At 33.7% G+C, this 20489-nt stretch overlaps 1 protein-coding gene across 1 annotated transcript in view; it reads right to left on the bottom strand.

Moving 5' to 3' along the window:
• The window catches only part of LOC121997246 (structural maintenance of chromosomes protein 1-like), a 32453-nt gene extending 12335 nt beyond the window's left edge, over nt 1–20118 (bottom strand). Inside the window, exons 1-6 of the mRNA XM_042551568.1 lie at nt 19462–20118; nt 10859–11095; nt 7053–7286; nt 6718–6956; nt 2964–3230; nt 2539–2809 (exon numbers count right to left, since the gene is read on the bottom strand). Of these exons, the coding sequence (XP_042407502.1) occupies nt 2539–2809; nt 2964–3230; nt 6718–6956; nt 7053–7286; nt 10859–11095; nt 19462–19899 (1686 nt within the window). The 5' untranslated portion in view covers nt 19900–20118. The remainder of the gene's footprint in view (nt 1–2538; nt 2810–2963; nt 3231–6717; nt 6957–7052; nt 7287–10858; nt 11096–19461) is intronic.
• Between the last annotated feature and the right edge of the window lie 371 nt (nt 20119–20489).

Below are 20489 nucleotides of genomic sequence, written 5' to 3'. Positions count from 1 at the left end.
ATTAATTGATATTGGGGGAGTGGGGAGTGAATCAGTAAATTACTGAAATTGCATCAACAACGATCTTACTGGAAATTTAAAAGCTCATTTGGGGTTGATCAGAGTTTGTTTGGATTCAATTTGGGGTTTAATTAGACTTCTATAGGGCAAGATGCAACATCGGCTTCCAATCTGGACTTGAGTTGAACTTCAAATAGATGTTTTATGGATGAGCCAAAGTTGAACAAAGTTGAACCAGATCAAACCTATTCAATGGACTGGTCCAATTTAAGGTTTGTTGGTTATTGAAGTTTAACCAAGTGTGAGGCATTGCCAAGAATTTAACTAGGTGCTAGGGGCCGCAATGAGAACACTTTGCATTTTTCTGCGGATTTATAGTAGTTAGATTTTGTTTTATATTGTAGTTCCTCTTTTATTTTTATATGTTAATTTTAAATGAATATTGGTACTTGCTTTAACTCTTTATTTATGCTTTGAGTATTGGAGTTTGATTCTTGTTGATACGTAACTTTCATTGTCTCTTGTAGTCTGTATGTAAATCAACATCAAGAGCATTGCCTATCATATCATTGATGTGTTATCTCTCAGCGCCTTAAATTTCAGTACCTTCAAATTGTATCAATTGAGAGATCATGCTGTGCTACAGCAAAAAAAAGTGAACCGTAACAAGATGAGGCACCTTGGTACCAACAGCAACACCAAACGGCATTTTCAGTTTCTTTCTAAAATTGGCATGATTAGTTTAAAGATTCTAAAAAGCAAACAGAAGCATGCAACCTCATGATGTTGGTCAGACAGGCACATGGTTTATCCTATTGTTGCAACATCATTGTTAAGGGGAAAAAACATTGGCTTCTTCCTTCTCAAGAAATCCTAAAAAGCCCTCTACTTTTATTGATTACTGATGCATAGGAGATATTAAGTTCTTGACCCCCTTACATATTTACTCTCTCTAACACTTCACCTCAACTTGGTTCAAATATACTATGGAGACTAACTTGTTACAAATACATACAACTATTCAACTGATATGTTTTGGAATAACGCACACCAAGAGATGATGTATCCAACTTCAAATGTTTGTAGAATGATGCATGCAGAGAGAGGACAGATGAGTTTGTGAAATGATGCAACAGAGAGAGGAGAGATAAAATTTGTGGAATGACACACATGCGAAGTAGGGCTTATTCGCTTGAGATCTGTGGAATGAAGCACATAAAGAGATAGGTCACATAGGCTTGAAATCTGTGGAATGATGCACTTAGAAAGATAAGGAAAGCAGACTCAAGATGCATGAAATAACATGCATGCAAGGGCTTGCTTGCAAAGATAATGCATGAGACATAAGCTTATGCAAGCAAAGAAGTTCACGATGTTGGCATTGCTTCCAACCTTTGACCAACAACTAGAAACGGAAGGTCAACGTCTGTAGATGATAAAGAGCAACGTGAAGCCCTTTCATCGTATACATACAAGATGGCTGCCACATCATGCGACAACTAAAGAAAGTTACAAATCAAAGGAGGAGCATTGGCAAAGACAAATCGCACGGATTGAGACAAATAGATAGATCGGAGAAAGTGGAGGAATCGGCAGATGGATCTTGCAGAGTGCAAAGTTGGATGAAAGTAAGTGGCATAAATACAACGTGCAATGCTCAAACAAATAACAAAGGCCAAAAGAAGAACATCGGCAGGAGGGATGATGTCGAAGATGAGACAACAACGTGGGCTAGACATGAATGACTATCGCAGTTCATCATAGGCTAAAGGAGGAAGCTCACATCAAAGCACACTGATTGGAGCAAAGAGTGGTTACACAAAGGAGAAGATAGACGAGATTCGTATGAAGGATTGCCAGAGAGTGGAATGTGAGGGTTATATTAAATTTTCACAATCATGAGGCATAATACATAAGAAAAATAAGCACATTGGATAACAAAGCAATCCAAATTTTGATTATACATCTCGACCAATGACTTCATCATAACCAGCAACTCCTCAGAACCTATGGTTTTTGGTAATTCAGTCTCTTCAGGAATTGGATCGCAGCCTATAAATATCGACCTCTGTGTATTAGATAAATTGAGAAATGTCTTGTTCAAAAGTTGATATTCTACCTATATGTGACACAAAATAAATGAGAAGGATAATATCCTAAAAAATAGAATACTTTTCCTATTTCAATTATATTCCAGAGTACTCTGGTCCTAAAGCATCATGACTGTTAAGCAAGGATTAGCATTTAGCTATTAAAGATTTAACAATGAAATGTGTATTATAAAAAATAAATAATAATAATAATAAAACAGTGGTCATACAAGAATACACAGTTACTCGATGAAACATGACAGAATACTATAGGTCTTTAACAATTCTATTCATCAGAAGTCTACCAAATAGACTATGATTTAGAAACCTAGTTTTTTTAAAAGGGAACTGGTAGCTTAGCCATAAGAAATGTATTTACTCAATAGTTGAGACCAGAAAAGACAGCAAAGAAATTCTAAATAAAATATTAACCTTCCATAGGAAATACCTTGATACACTCTTTTCCTGTATTCTCATCTTCAACCACCACAGCATCCATAAATTTTCCCATAGCAACCGTGACAGCCAGGTTATATTTCTTCTGTGAGGGACGGCAAAGTTCAGTCATACGACCATGAACCCCAGAAAAAAGCCTTTTGAGACTCTGAACAGTTTCAGAGAGCCGAGCATCTCGCTCACTTTCATGCTTATCAGCTTTTAGCTCACGTAATTGAAGATCTACTTCATCAAGTTTCTGTTTTAGACTCTGATATTTCGACCTGAGCAAATAGAAATGGAAGACAGCATGAGACATGAAGTAACATCACGAGGAATTTATAGAGAGCAAGTGTTTAGAATTTTAATCCATGTTAAATCTCCAAAGGAACCAGAATACAAAAAGCTCAACTTTAGAAATGCAGGCTATCTACTAACCCTGAACTCTGGCGATCTTTTGTAATCTTACTCAGTTCCTTCTTAAGCTTTTCAAGCTCCTTCTTATACCCTGTAACTGAATCAGATAATTGCTTTAATCTTTTATGGGAATCATCCTCTTGAGAGGACAGCTCTCTTTCTCGATTAAGCAACTGCTGAAGATTTTCTTCCAAATTCTGTTCCACCTCTATGTTTGCATGTAATTGCCTATCTTGAACATCTTTTTCATCTCTTAATTTAGCAGTCTTCATTCCCGCCTCTTCCTTTCTGTAGCATCAAGAACCACATATATAGTGACAAGAAAACTTAATCAACAAGAGCCAAGCATATCAAGCCAGAAAGAAAATCATATGTTTGTTGCCTTAGCCCCACAACATGAATTACTAGAGTTCAACAGGGTATTTAAAATCTTGAAACAAATGCCTATCAATTGAGATGATACATTTGTAATCTCTAATGAATGACTTCGCAACTAGTACTGCAAATAAGCAAACTTTGAAGAACAAGATTGATACTCAACTTGTTTATGTTCATATACTATAAAAATAACAAAAAAAGAAACAAGCTAGAATATTTTTTTAAGCTCAATAAGATAAATCAACATGCTTGAGCAAACTAAGTACATTAGCATTCATGGACATTTTTATTTGTAAGCTTGTCAAAGTTCATTTACAGCCACATATTTATGCAGTATAGAGAGAAAATCCCAATAACAATCATCTATAACTGTAAAGTATGGTCAGGTGAAGCCATAAACAATTTAAGCTTATGTTATTAACAAAACCTAGGTGTTTTAGTCAAGGGATTGAATTGTATACTAATATGTGGCTACTTTAGATAGTTTCAGCAGCCTTCTGTAGGGCTAGGTGCATGTCTGTGGATTGAAAAAATAAATATATAAATAAACTAATTAGTTTGTTCATTTGATGATCAAGAACTCAAAAAATAAACTTTTGATGATTTTTTCTAGCCAAAAACTAAATCCTATCATTGTGAAACACTAAGCTTTGCAGTAGCACGTAAGTAAAACCTTTAGATATTACTATTGTTGCATTATATGTTTTTCATTGTATAATTGTCATATTTTTCTGTGGATTATGAATTGGATGGAATGACTAACATACTTTGTTGGGTATATGTTTGTCGTCAATATACATATTTTTAATATTTTCCCTTGATTATGAATATTCATTGTAGCAAAAGGTTATTATGCTCACCCCAAGCACCCCTCACAGCCCGTCCCAGGTCATGTGAAGGGAGGTAAATCATAGGTCGGCTTATAGCTGATCGCCAAGTGGCTAGGGGGTGGGAAGAGTTTTCCTGAGGTCGGGATTTGTTCCCTGTCCCATTCTAGCAAATATGCAACCCTCTAACCAACTGGACACCCTCGTGAGGATTGAATCATAGTCTATTTAGTAGTAACAAGGCAGATCTTCCTATAAAGAGGATCAGAAAACTAAATCTCAATCCATAATCAAAACAATAGTAGCAACAAGGCAGATCTTCCTATTATTCATGGCATATGGCATATGAAATACACATTCTAACAAAACAACAAACATTATTCTAATAAAAAATTTGTAATGAGACTAACATAATGTTTATGTTGAAAACCAAATACAGCCTGTTCCATCTCTCCTGAACATAATTCTGAAGCAAGAAGTGCAGCCTTTACACCAAAAATGGAAGGTAAATCTCCCAGTTCTTAGTATCAGTAATGAGTCCAGCCAAGCAAAACACTACAGTATTGGTTGTATCAGATTCATGTTATTGTAATTAAAAATAATATTAAAAAAATTAGGAAACAAAGAAAAATGAAAACAATATCCAATAATTAACTATGAGGAAAAATGTATTTTTGCTATATAAAGACACTAATATGTACTACCAACTTATTTAGATAGTATGGACATGGTGTCACACTTTATATACACTTATGTGTGTGTGTGTGTACACATAGATAAAGGACAACCTAGTGCACAAAGCTCCCACTAATACAAAGTCTGGAAAAGGGCAGACCACATTGGGTATATTATATGTGCTTACCATGCATTGCAAAAGGTTGTTTCCGCGACACGAACTCGTGACCACAAGGTCGCACAGCAACAACTTCATCATTACACCGAGGCTCCCCTTCATATATACATACACGTAGATATATTATATAAAACTATCATATCATATTATTAATAAATAATTTATAAATATACATATAATTAATATATAGATAATTAAAATAATAAAACATTTTTATTATATTATATCAATAAAAAATACTTTTTTGTTACATTTGATGTTAATTGTGTATTTGATATAATATTTAAAATTTTAGTATTTGCTCATTAATATGGCTAAGATTACCTATAAATTTTGTGAACCATTGCATTGATCGACATATGCAGGGCTAAACCAATGTAAACATTAGGCACTTTGTGGGAGTTAAGCAGGGTTACACAAACACATGCAAGGTTTAAAATGTCGACCCGGTTTCGGTTCTGGACCGAAACGATACGGTTTCGGTATCGTATTGTGTCGATATAGTTTCGGTATTTTTTGAATATAAAATATATTAATTAAAAACAAAAATATTTAACATAAATATTTAAAAAATAAACAAGATAAAAAATAATCTTTTAAACAAGGAAAAGATATGAAAATAGATAAATAAATAATTTATTATAATTTTTAAATTAAAATAAATGAAATATAAAATTAATTAGATAATTTTATTAGGGTTTAATAAAGTCTCTTTAGATTATTTCCACCATAACTAGGAGTTGATTAAAAAAATTAACTTAAGTTTAATTTTAAAAAACTGAAATCCGACACCACTCGCGAGCCCGCAAGACTTCGGTGCGGTAGCAGGGTTGCGCAACCAGCCATGACCGCGGGGATTGCATGACTCCTTTGGCGCGACCACGTTGGTCGTGCAACCCCTCTGCAGTGACCACAAGGTCGCACGATGCCTCCACGGCCGCAGCAAAAGGGTTATGCGACCTCTTCGCTACTGTTGCAGGGTCGAGCGACCCCTCTACTGTGACCACGGGGTCGCACAACACGTCGCACCTGTCGTGGGTCTGGTGTCGGGTCGTGCCGGTGCCTGTCGCCGAGCAGAACGAGACGTTTTGCCCGTTTCGACCGTTTCGGCACGACACTTTAAACCATGAACACATGTCTAAGTAGAGGGAAAATTCTACAATAGAAAATAGCTTGATTTCATAGTGATCAAGGAGCCAAATAGCATAAATACATTGGGTAAGTGTTTGCATGCTTTAATGCACATTTGTACAATGTTAAACCAGTACTAATACTAATACGGACTAGAACTCCAACATGGATGATACTTGAAACTTTGCCTCCATATGCAATAGTCCTCTATTCCTTTTCATCTCCTTGCTCCCCTAACTATATAATTCACTAGCAGAACCATGCATCGACACTTTGGAATGGAACCCAAACTGTCTCATTTTGATAAACCACCAAAACTCCAACTTAGAATGAGATTTAAAGATTTGATTATGGAAATATGATTTTCAATACTGACAGAAATTTGAAACTCTTTCTGCAATCCTAAATGGAACAGAATTCTCATCATTCACTTTGCTTTATATGTATATATATATATATATATATAATTATATATAATCAACCACACCACATATCACTTCATTGCCAAGAAAAATTCATATCAAATCAGATGCCAAACATAAGAGTAGAGGCAGTAAAAGTTACTATAACTAAAGGGTCAGCTTACATTCTGTGATATTCACTTAGTTCATCATCTGCTAGTTGAAGTTTTCCAAAACCCTGCTTACCCTGCTCATTGAGCTCATGAATAGCTTCAGTGATATCTTGCAGATCCTTCTGCAGCTTAACTATTTCCTCTGCATGCTTCCTTTGATCTTTTTTCTTTTTCTCCAACTCTTTTAAGATGCTTTTAATCTTTGAATTAATGCGAGATTTTTCCTCCTTCAATTTCAGAAGTTCTGGTTGCTGAGAAAGATGTGAAAATTTTAAGTATACAATATACAACTTGACAATATAGCAAATTAATTAGGAAAGAATATATGACCAGTAGACTAAACATACCTTCTTATCAAGCTCAAGTTTCAACTTTGCAATTTTCTTTTCCCGTATGGACAGCTCTTTGAGATAGCCAGCTTGTTCTTTCTTTTTCATGTCTGCCTCAGAGTCACACTCCTTCTGTAATGAGAGAACTTCCTCCAACTTTTTCTTTTCTTTATCAAGTTCATCAGAGATTTTTTCCATCTCATTTTCAATATTGAAAAGTTGCCATAGGAAATGTTCTATCTTCAAAGATTTCTGCAACGTGCATAGCAAGTACATCTTATTTAATCACGAAACAAACAAAAATTGGCAAACAATTGGCAAATGCAGAAATACACTGAACAAGCATTTCACTGTTTTTATTGAACAACTAATTCATATGTTGCTTGGATTTTCCTGTAACAATGAGCAAAAAAATTCCTGTTAGGACTAGATGAAAATTATATAGACCTCCAACAAAAGAATGATGATGAAAGTGGCACCCTACACCTATCAACTCCAGATTGATCATTTGACGCAGAAAAGAGAATCATTTGAATTATGAATCCCAGTTCTAAGATGTTAATAATTATTGCAATGTGATTTGTTACTTTTGAACTGTCTTTTTTTCTGGGATTGGTAGTAAATTAATATGGATAATTGTTTATTTAGTTTTTGGGATCAAGTCTATTCAAACGTCACTGTCTTATCTGAAAGTCACCTTTTCTGTCTCCTACGAAATCACTTCTTAGTGTATTTACATAATACTCCATGAGACCAACAAGCTAAGACTTGTCATGGCTTACTTTTAAAATTCAGTAAATCCTATCTTTGTGCTAAAACCAAGATCAACAAGCAACTGCAACTGAATGTACTATTCCTCTCAAATCATTTCACTGTTAAATTTTGTGAAAATAAGAACTGCTTCGGTCTTTTTGAATTTGTTGATTGTTTCTGAATTATGTCATTTATAATTCAATTACTTCTTTAGATGGCTTCTTTAAAATTTATCAACTCTTTCTAAGTAGACTTGACTCCCTTGCATAATCCAACTTGAAATTATGAACTAATGAAAGGGTTTGTACATTATAGGCCTAGGATGAATGAAATGATATCTATTCATGTATGCTTATGGCAATTGGGTCTAACATCATTAATGAGTGGATTCATTCTTATGCCAAGTCACTGCAGTAAGTCTCATAAAAGGCCTAATCTGCATCATGATATTTACTAAGAGTTGTCTGTGAGATGGCAGAACCACCATTAGGTTCGTTTCCAATCAGGGGACATTTCTGGACAATAAGTACCATTTTGGATCCTCAGGACATCAAGTTCTAATCTAGGGAGATCATACAATTGATCTTTAAACATAGCTAATTACTAGTTTTTTATCTTTATAATTAATTCAATATTTCCTAATAAAGAGTAACAGCATCATACTAATATTTGATAAGTTTTATGCCACAAAATAGGCACTTATTGGCATCCATTTTATATTTTTCCCACATGTAGGCCAAAAATGTAATTTAGGGACATTTCTAGTCATGGTTGCATTTACAGATTTATATTTAAGGCTCAAACTGCATATGAGTTTGCAATTTGCACGCCATTTACAAGTGATCAAATTCAAACCCTCGACTACTAGCATTTTCTATATAACCAAGCTTACCCTTCATGAGAACCAGGATGGTGTGAAGTCATGCATGACCATACAGCCCTTTCCGAGCCCAGTAAACTCGCTAGCCCTCCCCATCTGGTGCATGTCTATTAAAAAAAATGGCATCCCTAAGATTTAAAATTTAGAGTCGTATCGAAGTTTTGGTGTTTGACCAGAATGATAAGGTTTTAGTATTCTATTATATCATGCCAATACAATTTCAATACTTATTTTATTTAATTGAATTATTATTAGTTAATTTTACTTAATATGCATAATTTGTAATTATAATTAATTGTTTAGTTAATAATTAATTATATTGTTAATATATATTTGTTCTTTTGTTCATCTTTGTTCATTATTTTGATGGCTCCGATTTTAGAATTAAAAATATTTGCATCCTTTGCTTTTAATTTTTATCTTTTAGTTATATTTATTTCATTTCATAATAATTCACACTATTTATTCAATTTTTAATAATGTAATTTTGTTGATGATGTAGTTTTGTTTGGATTGAGATACCTTTATTAATTTATGTAAAAGTGTTCAAAATTTATTTACAAACATTTAATAGAGCATTCAATATCACAATATATTCTTTTGATAAAACCCTAAATAAAAATACACTTAGGAGCATTAAAAGTATTTAAAATTTTATCCTTTAACTTTAATTTGATTTGTTTATTCCTGTAACTATAATTATCGGATGGATCAAAAATAAAGAGATTAAAAAAAATTAAACTTTAAGATGTCTAATATTATATCTAAATTTCTAAAAAGTAAATATACAAAACTGGATTTGAGCTTGACTCAATTAAATTTGAAAATTTTAGGTTTCTTTGATAAATCACATTCAAATTCAAAATTTGTTTTTTAAAAATTAATTTTATCTGAACTAAAATGTGTGAAAAAAATAATTAAATTAAAATTTTTTTCATTTAATCAAAATGGAATGTTGAATGTTAGTTATTTGTTCACACTTAAATTAAACCTGAACGAAAACATAAAGGAGGACAACATACTCAACATGTAATATTGACCCCTAGCTACTTATTGCTTGCTCAAATAATTACTCTGGGTGTCACCGTTACAAAAGTTGGAACATAAAACAATATTAGATATGAAACTTTATCCTATTCAATTTTTTTATTTTAAATTAATTTTAAAATTTTTTAAATAACTAATGAGGATAAATCAAATTAATATTTTAAGTTTATAGTTGCTTTAGGGTTAAATAGATCTTATCAAATAGATAATTTGGATCAAGTGGATTTAAACCAAACTAAACTCAGGTTAGATATAGAAGAGTTTAGTTCAACTATATTTAATTAGGTTAATTGTATTTCATAAGGTCAGACATTTTATAATTATTTAATTAAGTTATATTTTTCTATTCTCTCCCTTTTCTCCAAGCATTTTTCTCTTTCTTTTCTACTTTCTCCCTTTTCTTTCCCAAGGTTTCTATGCCAAGTGTTTTGTGTATCAGTAGTTGATGAAACGGTAAACTCTACAAGTGTTAATCAGCATGGCTCAACACTTGAAAGCTTATCCAGATCATAAACAACTTGATTGTTTTCCTCCATCTCACATTACCCACTTTTTATGGCTAATTAGGATAGCATATAAAAATTTTCTAGCAAGCATATAATTATAAATTGTATCTAGATATCTTTTTTTAGAAGCAATGTTATAGTGACAAACTCTTTGATACTTAAATTCTTCATCTACACCCTTCGTACTCGTGTCAAAATTCGGAACCAAAACTTCACTCATATTCATCATGTGAAAGTTTTAAATGTAGTTTTGTTAATATATAAACATACACATATGTAAAAGGTCGTGTGTTGACTAACAATACATATACAGGTAGAGGGGGCTATCTACGGCATCCAATTGGGAATAATCCACATTAAATACAACAACAACCAAGCTTTATCCCACTAGGTAGGGCTAGCTACTCCACCACATTGAATAAGAGTCGTAATTCTTTAAGTCATAATTCTTCTCCATCATTGAATAATTGAACAAATAACAATTAAATTAAAAGGCACATAAATAGGTACTAATGATCTAGAAAAAGGGCAACTTTCAGGCTAAGACTTAAGCCTCAAGGACTCAGGTGATATTGAAGACAACTACAACAGTAAGATGAAAGAAAAAGGAACAAAGATACAAATACAATAACACGCACCAGCTCTTCTTGTAGAAGCATATGTTTCTCTGCCTCTTCCTTTTGTGCTTTCTTTTGCTTTCGCTCCATCACGATTGTTCTCTTTTCCTGATAAACAAGTGCTGATTTTTCTTCAGCCTGAGCTTTCTGCTCCTCCAAATCCTCATAATCTTTCTTAAGCTCATCAGATCCAGAAATTTGTTCAAGCAGAGCAGTAAGTTCTTTAGGATTCTTTGAGGCAATTGACTCAACATCACCCTGTCACAGCTTGTGAATGTATAATCACAAAAATAATCATAACCTACACACTAGTGCTAGAGCTAAACACGCTTGCAAGATGAAACCAGTGTTCTTTTTCTAAAATAATTATTGCAGTGAATAACAATTTCAAGATAAAAGAGTAACAAAGGAAATATTTTAAAGTGATAGCATTATGTTGCTAATCATGTGAAAAGTGCATAAATGTCAACAATGGGAAAGGGTAAACAAAGTAGAAGATGCCAGTCAAATCCCATAAAATAATTACAAGTATTTATCCAAGTGTACATATTGTTTTTGACAAATGTGTCAAGATCACATCTGACACATTAGCGCCAAAAGAAGTAATACAAAAATACAATCTCAAGGTAAGTTTTTAGTGTCTGGTATCGGATGGCATGAGAAAAACCCAATTAAAGTTGCTGACACGACAATGGTAAATGTACTATGTCGCCCATGCTGACATAAATTCATTGGTATTATTACAATAGATATAGGAAGATTTCTCTTCTCATAAATGACCTTTTGATTTCATTTGTGGGTCACGAGGAGACTAACCACTAAAATATCAAAATGAGAGGGAATAAAAATAGGAGAATCACAATATCATCCAGATAGAAAAATTCTCTTCCCATTACTCATCATTTAATTTTTGCCATCCACAAGAAAGAGATGAAACTAAAAGGAGAGGAGAGAGGAAAAGCAAATGCATCAATTAAAGCACCAACAATAACATAGAAGAGTAACACCGGAGTTGGAGAATCTGAGAGTATAAACATAGAAGAGTAACATTAGAGTTGGAGAATGTGAGAGACAAGACATCATGTACATATGCATACTCTAGTTTTAGTTGTTGAAGATAAATACTCCAACACTCGTTAGTCCTACATGGACAAGTGTGATACTCCATTATATAAATAAATACTTTCATAATAGTTTCAGTTTTGGGGATAAATAGTTAGTCATGGTATCAAAGTCAGGTTCCCATCTTAGAACCTGTGAGTTATAGGCCCACCACACTTCCACTACATCACAAATGTCAAAGTTTTAGAGTGATATTTGTGCCCACAACTAATCAATCTGGATCAAGATTGGATCAAAGATGTCCTGTTCTTCCCTTGAACAAATTTAGAGTGGCACTGAAAAACTCGCCAACAGTGGAGCTGCACTAAATTGTCCTTCCAGTTGTTGCAACATCATTGCCATTGTGAGCCTTGATTGTGGTGGTCTAGTAATCGTTGCTCTTAGCAAAGAGAGAGCCCAAGAAATAGAAACTTTGAATCTAAATGGTAACAAATGTGACAGCAGTGATTTGGTTGGTGTGTTTTCTTATAGACAGCAAATTCAATAGAAACTAGGGATATAAAACATTGAGGATAAAAGCAACAAAGATGAAAGAGAAATATTAGTAATGCCCTTAACCAACTTATTAGTTGTTGCAACATTAGTAGAACTTGTTGGTGGTGTAAGAGTAGAAAAAAGAGAATATATTACAAGACATGTGAACAGGCTCTCAAATCTATAATTAAGGGAACTAGAATTAAGGAGATGATCCAAATCCATGTGCCCAAGAGAGGCCTTACACATCACCCTATGCCTCCAGTAGCCAAGGGCGACAAGCAATGGGAAGGTTCCTAAATGGAAGTGTCTCATGATCATAGCCAAGGTGTTCTTTGGACTTAACACTTGGGCTCTTCATCCACTTCCCTCTACATCCATGTCAAATATGGACAGCCAGACACCAACACTCTGGTGAATTTGATATTTCTATTGATCACATGTAAAAGATTTTTAAAATAATTAGTAATTATATCAGACACTAGGATCCACACCTTTTTAGATACTCATATCTAAGTCTAAGTAACACAACTCCGCGAGGATCTAAATAATCAATTTTAGGCATAGTGCAAATGATGACAAACTCCGAACTGGTGCTTGGAGGAAGATCTTTCATATCTTTTGAGATTCACCCGACAATATAGGGTTAAAAGATAAAATAAGTAATTGGTTTGTCCTTAAAAAAGGAAGACTAATTCTTGAACCTCTTTCACACCCATGTCATGTTGAGATGTTGAAAATACTGCAAAATGAGAACTAATTTATCGTAGTCAATTAATAAACATGTTAATTAACCATATTCTAAAAAAAAAGTTATCATGTCATGGTTAGCCATATTTTGAAAAATAGAAAAAAAAAATGCTTATCAACTTTTCTATCAAGTTATGGAAAAGTTTGACAAAAGACAGAAACATCTCCATTGTCTATTCTATGTCAAGCAATATATAAAGCAACTCCTGATATACAATAAAAGTAAGATGTGTAGGCAGATTGACTTGGTAAGTTCCTATTGAATTAAGATCTACACAAGAAAAGCTCATGTCATCCGTTGGTTATTAGAGACATCATGAAACCGTCCAAGTTAAAATTTAACTTTCAAATTAAGTTTTGAATTAGTAGATGTTGCAAAAGAGAGTGGTGATATCATATGTTAAAAAAGTCCAAGGCAAATATAGATTTCGCACATTTTTATTAAATCATGTGACAAAAGGCGATTCGCTCGTCCCAGCGCCCCCGCCAACCCGTCCCTAGGCCAACACAGAAGAGGTAAATCACGGATGGCTAGTAGCCATTAGTGCAGGTGGCCAAGGCATGGGGGAAGGTAATGCTCAAACACGTCGAGTTTCAACCCCAAGACCTCATGTGACAACACTTCATGCCTCAACCACCGCAATGCCCTAAGGGGACACATTTTTGTCAAATCATGATCTATATAAACACATATTTATACTTCTTTATTGGAAAAAAAATCAAATGATGTCGTTCTTGAAACAAATTAAAGGAAAAGAAGGATTAAACATCAATGATGATCAACTAAGCTCTCTAGGGGGATTTCATAAGCATAAGAAAGACCTCTAAGGGGATTGCATATGAATAGGAAAGATAAATCTTATGAAAACATCATAGAATAAGGTTTTATCCAATTCCTAGAGATTTTGTAAATTCCAAACTAAAACAATAGGAATTTCTAAATAAGTGGATGTAGTTACTAATTCATGATCTAGCATATAATGAAATCTTCATTCTCAATTCTATGAGAATTTTTATGGAAGCATTTCATTTCTTCTCTTCCATGGAAATTTCATTTCCCATAAAGTAGTCTAATTTTTGGCCTATTTCTCCTTTTGATGATCAAGTCAACCTCTAATCAAAATAATAGAACTTGATGTTATATCATTTCCAACAAATTTAGTAACAAGCATAAAAGCCTTATTGTTGCACCGAAGAGAACCTATAATATAGGGAAATTTCCAAATGAACAATTTTATTGAAATCTTTCAACTTCTTATTTTACTATGTTCATCTCTATGTATTCCTCTACCCATAGAATATATTGAATGTAAATTATGGAGGAACATAACAATGCTTTTGCAATTCTAGTGACCGTTTATAAGTTATAACACAAGGCGGTTGACTGGCATATCCAATTGTGCTCCATTTGAAGAGATCACAAAAGACTTAGCTACATGGTATGACACTGAGTAACTATGTTAGCAGAGAAAGGGGGCACCTAATAAAGAAAATATATCTTTACTAGGCCTTTGGCTTTAAAATGCTTAAGCAAATTGGTAATTTATTGATGGCCTTGATATTTGTGTCAGCCACCACTTGGAACCACCCAACATAGTAAACAGCTGCATAATAACCACACTAGAAATGTTTATAACATTTCTTGTGAATCAATATTGTCACACACCAAATTTGAGGTTCATTTAGTAGAAGATGGGTAGAGGAACAAGTGAACCCATAGTGACTTAACTACGAGCGGCAAAGACTTGAGATGTTAGTGCCTCCATGAAGGAAGTAGCCCCACCTAGCTTCAATGTCAATTCCTAATTAGGTATCATAAACCATAATAAGCACCTTATCCAAACCAAGCTCAAGGCAAAGGGAGCACATTACACTCAAAGGTAGTATAGGGGTTATTCTTGTATTATTTCACTGGTTATTCTTGTGTTATTTCAATCTACTGATTGTCACAAGAAACTTTAATAAATCTCTGTGTTCATCTATCACTTTAAGATCAACGCACCACAAGCCACAACATATTGGCTTTCGACATACCACAAATGAAATAAAAAGAATACCCTATCAAAATTGTGCTCTTTAACACATCAATGTCATCCTTTCTACCCTTATTCAAGACTTGGGAAATTTTCAATGTATAGATGATAAAAATCAAAAGATTTTTATTGATGGCAAGCAATCAAGTAAAGCTTTTAAAAATATATATATATATATATATATATATATATATATATATATATATATATATATATATATATATATATATATATATACTTTTGTTGAGTATGTAATAAGCATTCCCAAGAGAACTAGATTTTAGAGATCAACAATTATGATGAATTTAGTAATTATAATTTGAATTTAATGAGTAAAAGAAAATTCTAAGAAAATGAAGTTATGTAAAAACAGATCAGGATGATATTCTTAGTGAAGTTTGAAAGACATTAGGAGATCAACATATATTTAGTCATCTATGTCATTTAACAAATTTTGGGAATCAAGAAAATGCTCAGGAAAGGGAAAAAAAAGTTGTTTAGTACCTACTCATAAGAAGAAAGGTGATATATAATATTTTCAAATTATAACGGAATTATGCTTATGCTAATGATTCATATCATGAAACTTTAGAAAAGAGTTATTGGAAGGAGAATAAACTGAGACAAAAATTGTGATGGGCTTTAGTGAAGAAGGAATATCTAGCAGCCCAATTATGTGACAAAAAATACAATGTTATAATTAATATTAGAGCTATTATGTAGTATTAGGTGAAATAACCAATTATATTTTAAGATAAAACACGTTAGTATATGTTATTTGCATGCTATAATTAGGACAAAATTAAGGTTAAATTATTAAAAATAAAACTAAAAGGCTGTGAGTTTAGGAAAAAAATAAAATTAAAAAATGACACGATAGTTAAGACAGATATCTAACGGTTTTAGACAACATGAAGCTTAGCATAGATTCCTAATTTATAAAACCCTAATTTAGAGTATGGCAAATATTCTTAAGTTGCCCGCCAGCGTCAAACTATGGCAAATATTCAATGAATGAATCCATTAAACTATTGTGCTAAAGCTAGGTTGTTCCCCGGAAGGAACGCGTTGCAGGGTTCGACTGTAACGTCTCGGCAAGAACCGTTACATTTCCAGAACTCGGGTGTAGTGATAAATATGCAAGAGTTCGCGTTACATGGTCCGATTGTAACATCTCAGCAAGGGCCGCTACATTCCCATGAAAACTTAGGTGTAGTGTTAAATAGGCAAGAGTTCTCACACCATAGATTGGATAAGAACAAATATGATAAGAAAACTAATAATCTAAGATTTGGAACATGGAACATAGAAACTCTCACTGGTAAATCAATGAAGGTAGTAGATATGATGATTAGGAGAAAAATTAATATTTTATGTGTACAAGAGACAAAATAGACAGGCGAGAAGGCAAAGATAATAGAGAACTCGGGTTTTAAATTATGGTACACTAGAAAGAGTAAAGCAAGAAATAGAGTGGGTATTATTGTAGATAGTTTGTTAAAGGATGAAATTGTAAGAGTAGTTAGAAAAGGGGATAGAATTATAACCCTTAAGATAATAGTGGCGAAAGAAACTATGGACATAATTAGCGTATATGCACCACAAGTAAGATTAGATAAAGCTACCAAATCAAGGTTTTGGGAGGACTTAGATGAAATATTACAAAATATTCCACCAATTGAAATGATTTTAATAAGAGGTGATCTAAATGGGCATGTCAGAGTGAAAAATGAGGAATATGAGAGAGTACATGGGAGTTATGAGTTTGGAACGAGGAATGAGGAAAGGAAAACTATATTAGATTTTGCGATAGCATATGACCTTATATTAGCTAATACGTTTTTTAAGAAAAGAGAAGAATACTTAGTCAGATTCAAAAGTGGGAATAATAAATCGCAAATTGACTTTCTTATGGTTAGAAAGAAGGATAGAAAGATTTGTAAAGATTGCAAAGTCATCCCTGAATAAAGCTTAACTACCCAACATAGGGTAGTAGTGTTGGATATACGCCTCAAACATAGTATCAATAGAAAGAAAATATATACAATTCCTAAAATTAAGTGGTGGAAGTTAAAAGATGGGAAGCAAAATATATTTAAGGAGAAGGTAGAAGTACAAGCATTAGGTGAAATATACGATGACTCTAATACAACATGGGATAAGATAGTATCAAAGTTGAAAATAGTAGCTAAGAGTGTACTCGGTGAGTCAAAGGGACATGCACCACTAAGTAAAGAATCTTGATGGTGGAATGAGAAAGTACAAGAGAAATGAAGGAAAAACAAATAACTTATAAGGAATTATATATTTGTAAGAACGAGGAAAATTTAAAAAAATATATAATAGCCAAGAAAGAAGCTAAGAAAGTAGTGAGTGAAGTAAAAAATGAAATTTTTGAACGGTTATATCAAAAATTGGATACAAAATAGGGGGAAAGAGACATTTATAGAATAGCTAAAGTGAGAGAAAGGAAAACAAAATATCTTAGCCAAATAAAATGTATTAAAGATGAATGTAATAGGGTATTAGTAAACGATGGAGAAATAAAAGAGCGGTGGAAGAGGTATTTTCATCAACTTTTTAATGAAGGTTTAGGTGACCAACTTACTTAGGTAATTTAATTAGGTCAAATAAGTATAGAAATTTTAATTTTTATCGTAGAATTCAAACTTCAGAAGTAAAACAAACTTTAAATGAGATGCACAATGGAAAAGTCGTTGAACCAGATGATATTCCGATAGAGGTATGGAAGTGCTTAGGGAAACAAGGTATTGAATGACTTACAAAATTATTTAACATGATATTGAAAACGAAAAAAATGTCTGATCAATGGAGAATAAGTACTCTAGCTCCCTTATATAAGAACAAGGGAGACGTACAAAATTGTGCAAACTATAGGGATATTAAACTAATGAGTCATACTATGAACTTTAGGGAAAAGTAATAGAAAAAAGATTAAGGAAGGAGATCACAGTGACAGAAAATCAATTTGGGTTCATGCCTGGAAGGTCGACAATAGAAGCTATACATCTTCTTAGACAATTAATTGAAAAATATCAGGAGCAAAAACAAGATCTACACATGGTATTCATTGACTTAGAAAAAGCTTATGATAGAGTCTCAAGAGAAATTATATGGAGAATTTTAAAAAAGAGAGATATTAGCGTAAAATATATTGAACTAATTAAGAATATGTATGAAGATGTAACGACCAGAGTAAAGACTTCAGGCGGAGTAACTGAAACATTTCCAATAAAGATAGGGTTACATCAAGGATCAGCTCTAAATCCCAATCTTTTTACACTAATTATGGACGAATACACTGCGCACATTCAAGACATAGTACCGTAGTGCATGTTGTTTGTAGATGATATTATTTTGGTAGATGAGACACGTGAAGGAGTAATGCTAAACTAGAATCTTGGAGGGAAACACTAGAAGGAAAAGGTTTTAAGCTTAGTAGATTAAAGACAGAATATATGGAATTTAAGTTTAGCAATATTAGAAGTAATAAAACAATTATTAAAATAGGAGAGGACGAGTTGCCCGAAACCAAGAGATTTAAATATTTAGGATCATTTTTACAAAATGATGGAGGGATTGAGAGAGATGTCTTACATAGAAACAAGCAGGATAGGTGAAATGGAGGGGAGCGTCGAGTATTTTATGTGACCGTAAAGTACCTCTTAAACTTAAAAGTAAGTTCTATAAAATCGCAGTTAGACTTGTTATGTTATATGGAGCTGAATGTTGGGCTATGACTCGAGCACATGAGCAGAAGATGAGAGTTGCAGAGATGAGGATGTTAAGGTAGATGTGTGGGCATATGAAGATGGACAAAATAAGAAATGAGAGCATTAGAGAGAAAGTCGGAGTTGCATCTATTGAGGGAAAACTCCGAGAGACACGTTTAAGATGGTACGGACATATACTTAGACGATCAATAAATGCTCCAGTTAGGCGATGTGAAACTATGATAAACATGCATATCAAACGAGGAAGAGAAATACCAAAAAAGACTTGGTTAGCAACAATAAAACAAAATAAAATTTATTTAAATACAGATGGTGATATAATAGGAGATAAAGCTCAATGGCGTAAAAAGATTCATACAGCCGACCCCACCTAGTAGGAAAAGACTTGGTTATTGTTGTTGTTGTTGTGATTTAGAGCTTAACATAATTCAATCTCAAAACAAAGCGAGCAAAACAGAACAAATTCAAAACTTTAGATTAGAAACCGTACCTGAAAGACGAGGAAGTTTCGTGCCTTCACAAGGATGCCAATCGATTTGAGCTTCGCATTATACTCATCCCATCCCACGGCGCGTCCATCGATCCGGTACTCGCTGCTGCCAGCGCTAGTGATGGCCCGAGTGAACTGGAGTTCTGCCCCGTTCGCCATGAGATAGACGAGACGGACGAAGGCGCTCCTCCCCCTCTTCTCCTTATCGCTGTCATCGAAAGCATATATGAGATCCTTGAGCTGGGATCCACGGAGGTGGGCAGAGCGGACACCAAGCACGAAGCTGATAGCGTCCATGAGGTTGGACTTGCCGGAGCCGTTGGGGCCGATGATGGCGGTGAAGTCGGAGAAGGGGCCGATGGTCTGCCTTCCGTTGTAGGATTTGAAATTCTCGAGCTCCAGGCGGTGGATCTTGCCAGGGACGAGGATGGACGGCATGGTAAGCGGAACCCTAGTGGGTGAACTTCCGCAGGTTGTTAGAGTTAGGGTTCGGAGATAAGGGAGAAAGTCTAGGCGAAAGCTAGATGGAAGTACGTAAGAGGGATTCGCTAGGTTTGGACGAGTGGAGAAGATAAGGAGAGTCGACGAAGTAGCGATCCTAATGGAAATGGGGGAGAGAATGAAGCCGGGAAAACACTAGTGGTATCCTGGAATAAATCCCAATGGAAAATTCAGTTTGGCAAAATTTCCCAAGCAGAAATTCCTTCCGAAAGGGGAATTTTCTTTTTTCATAAGATATTCAAATTAGGTCGATTAATTTTGAGACGATGAATTCCCGATCCTATAAAAAAATTTATCAATCATCTAATAAATCGAGAAGATGAATCATATATTAAGAAAAATTTATGAAATTGGGACATGCACATGTGAAATTTAAAAAACTAAAGCCGAATTTTCTGAATCTTAAAATCTTTGAAAAAATATATTATGTTATTAGTTAAAAATAGTTATTTCGGTCTTTAAAATTTAGTCCAAACTATTGACTCCGGATAATAAAATTTAAATCTATGAATAAAGGGTGCATGTTA

The sequence above is a fragment of the Zingiber officinale genome, chromosome 6A (genome assembly GCF_018446385.1).
Source record: "Zingiber officinale cultivar Zhangliang chromosome 6A, Zo_v1.1, whole genome shotgun sequence".
NCBI lineage: Eukaryota > Viridiplantae > Streptophyta > Magnoliopsida > Zingiberales > Zingiberaceae > Zingiber > Zingiber officinale.
This window is presented reverse-complemented; position numbering and strand designations above follow the sequence as displayed.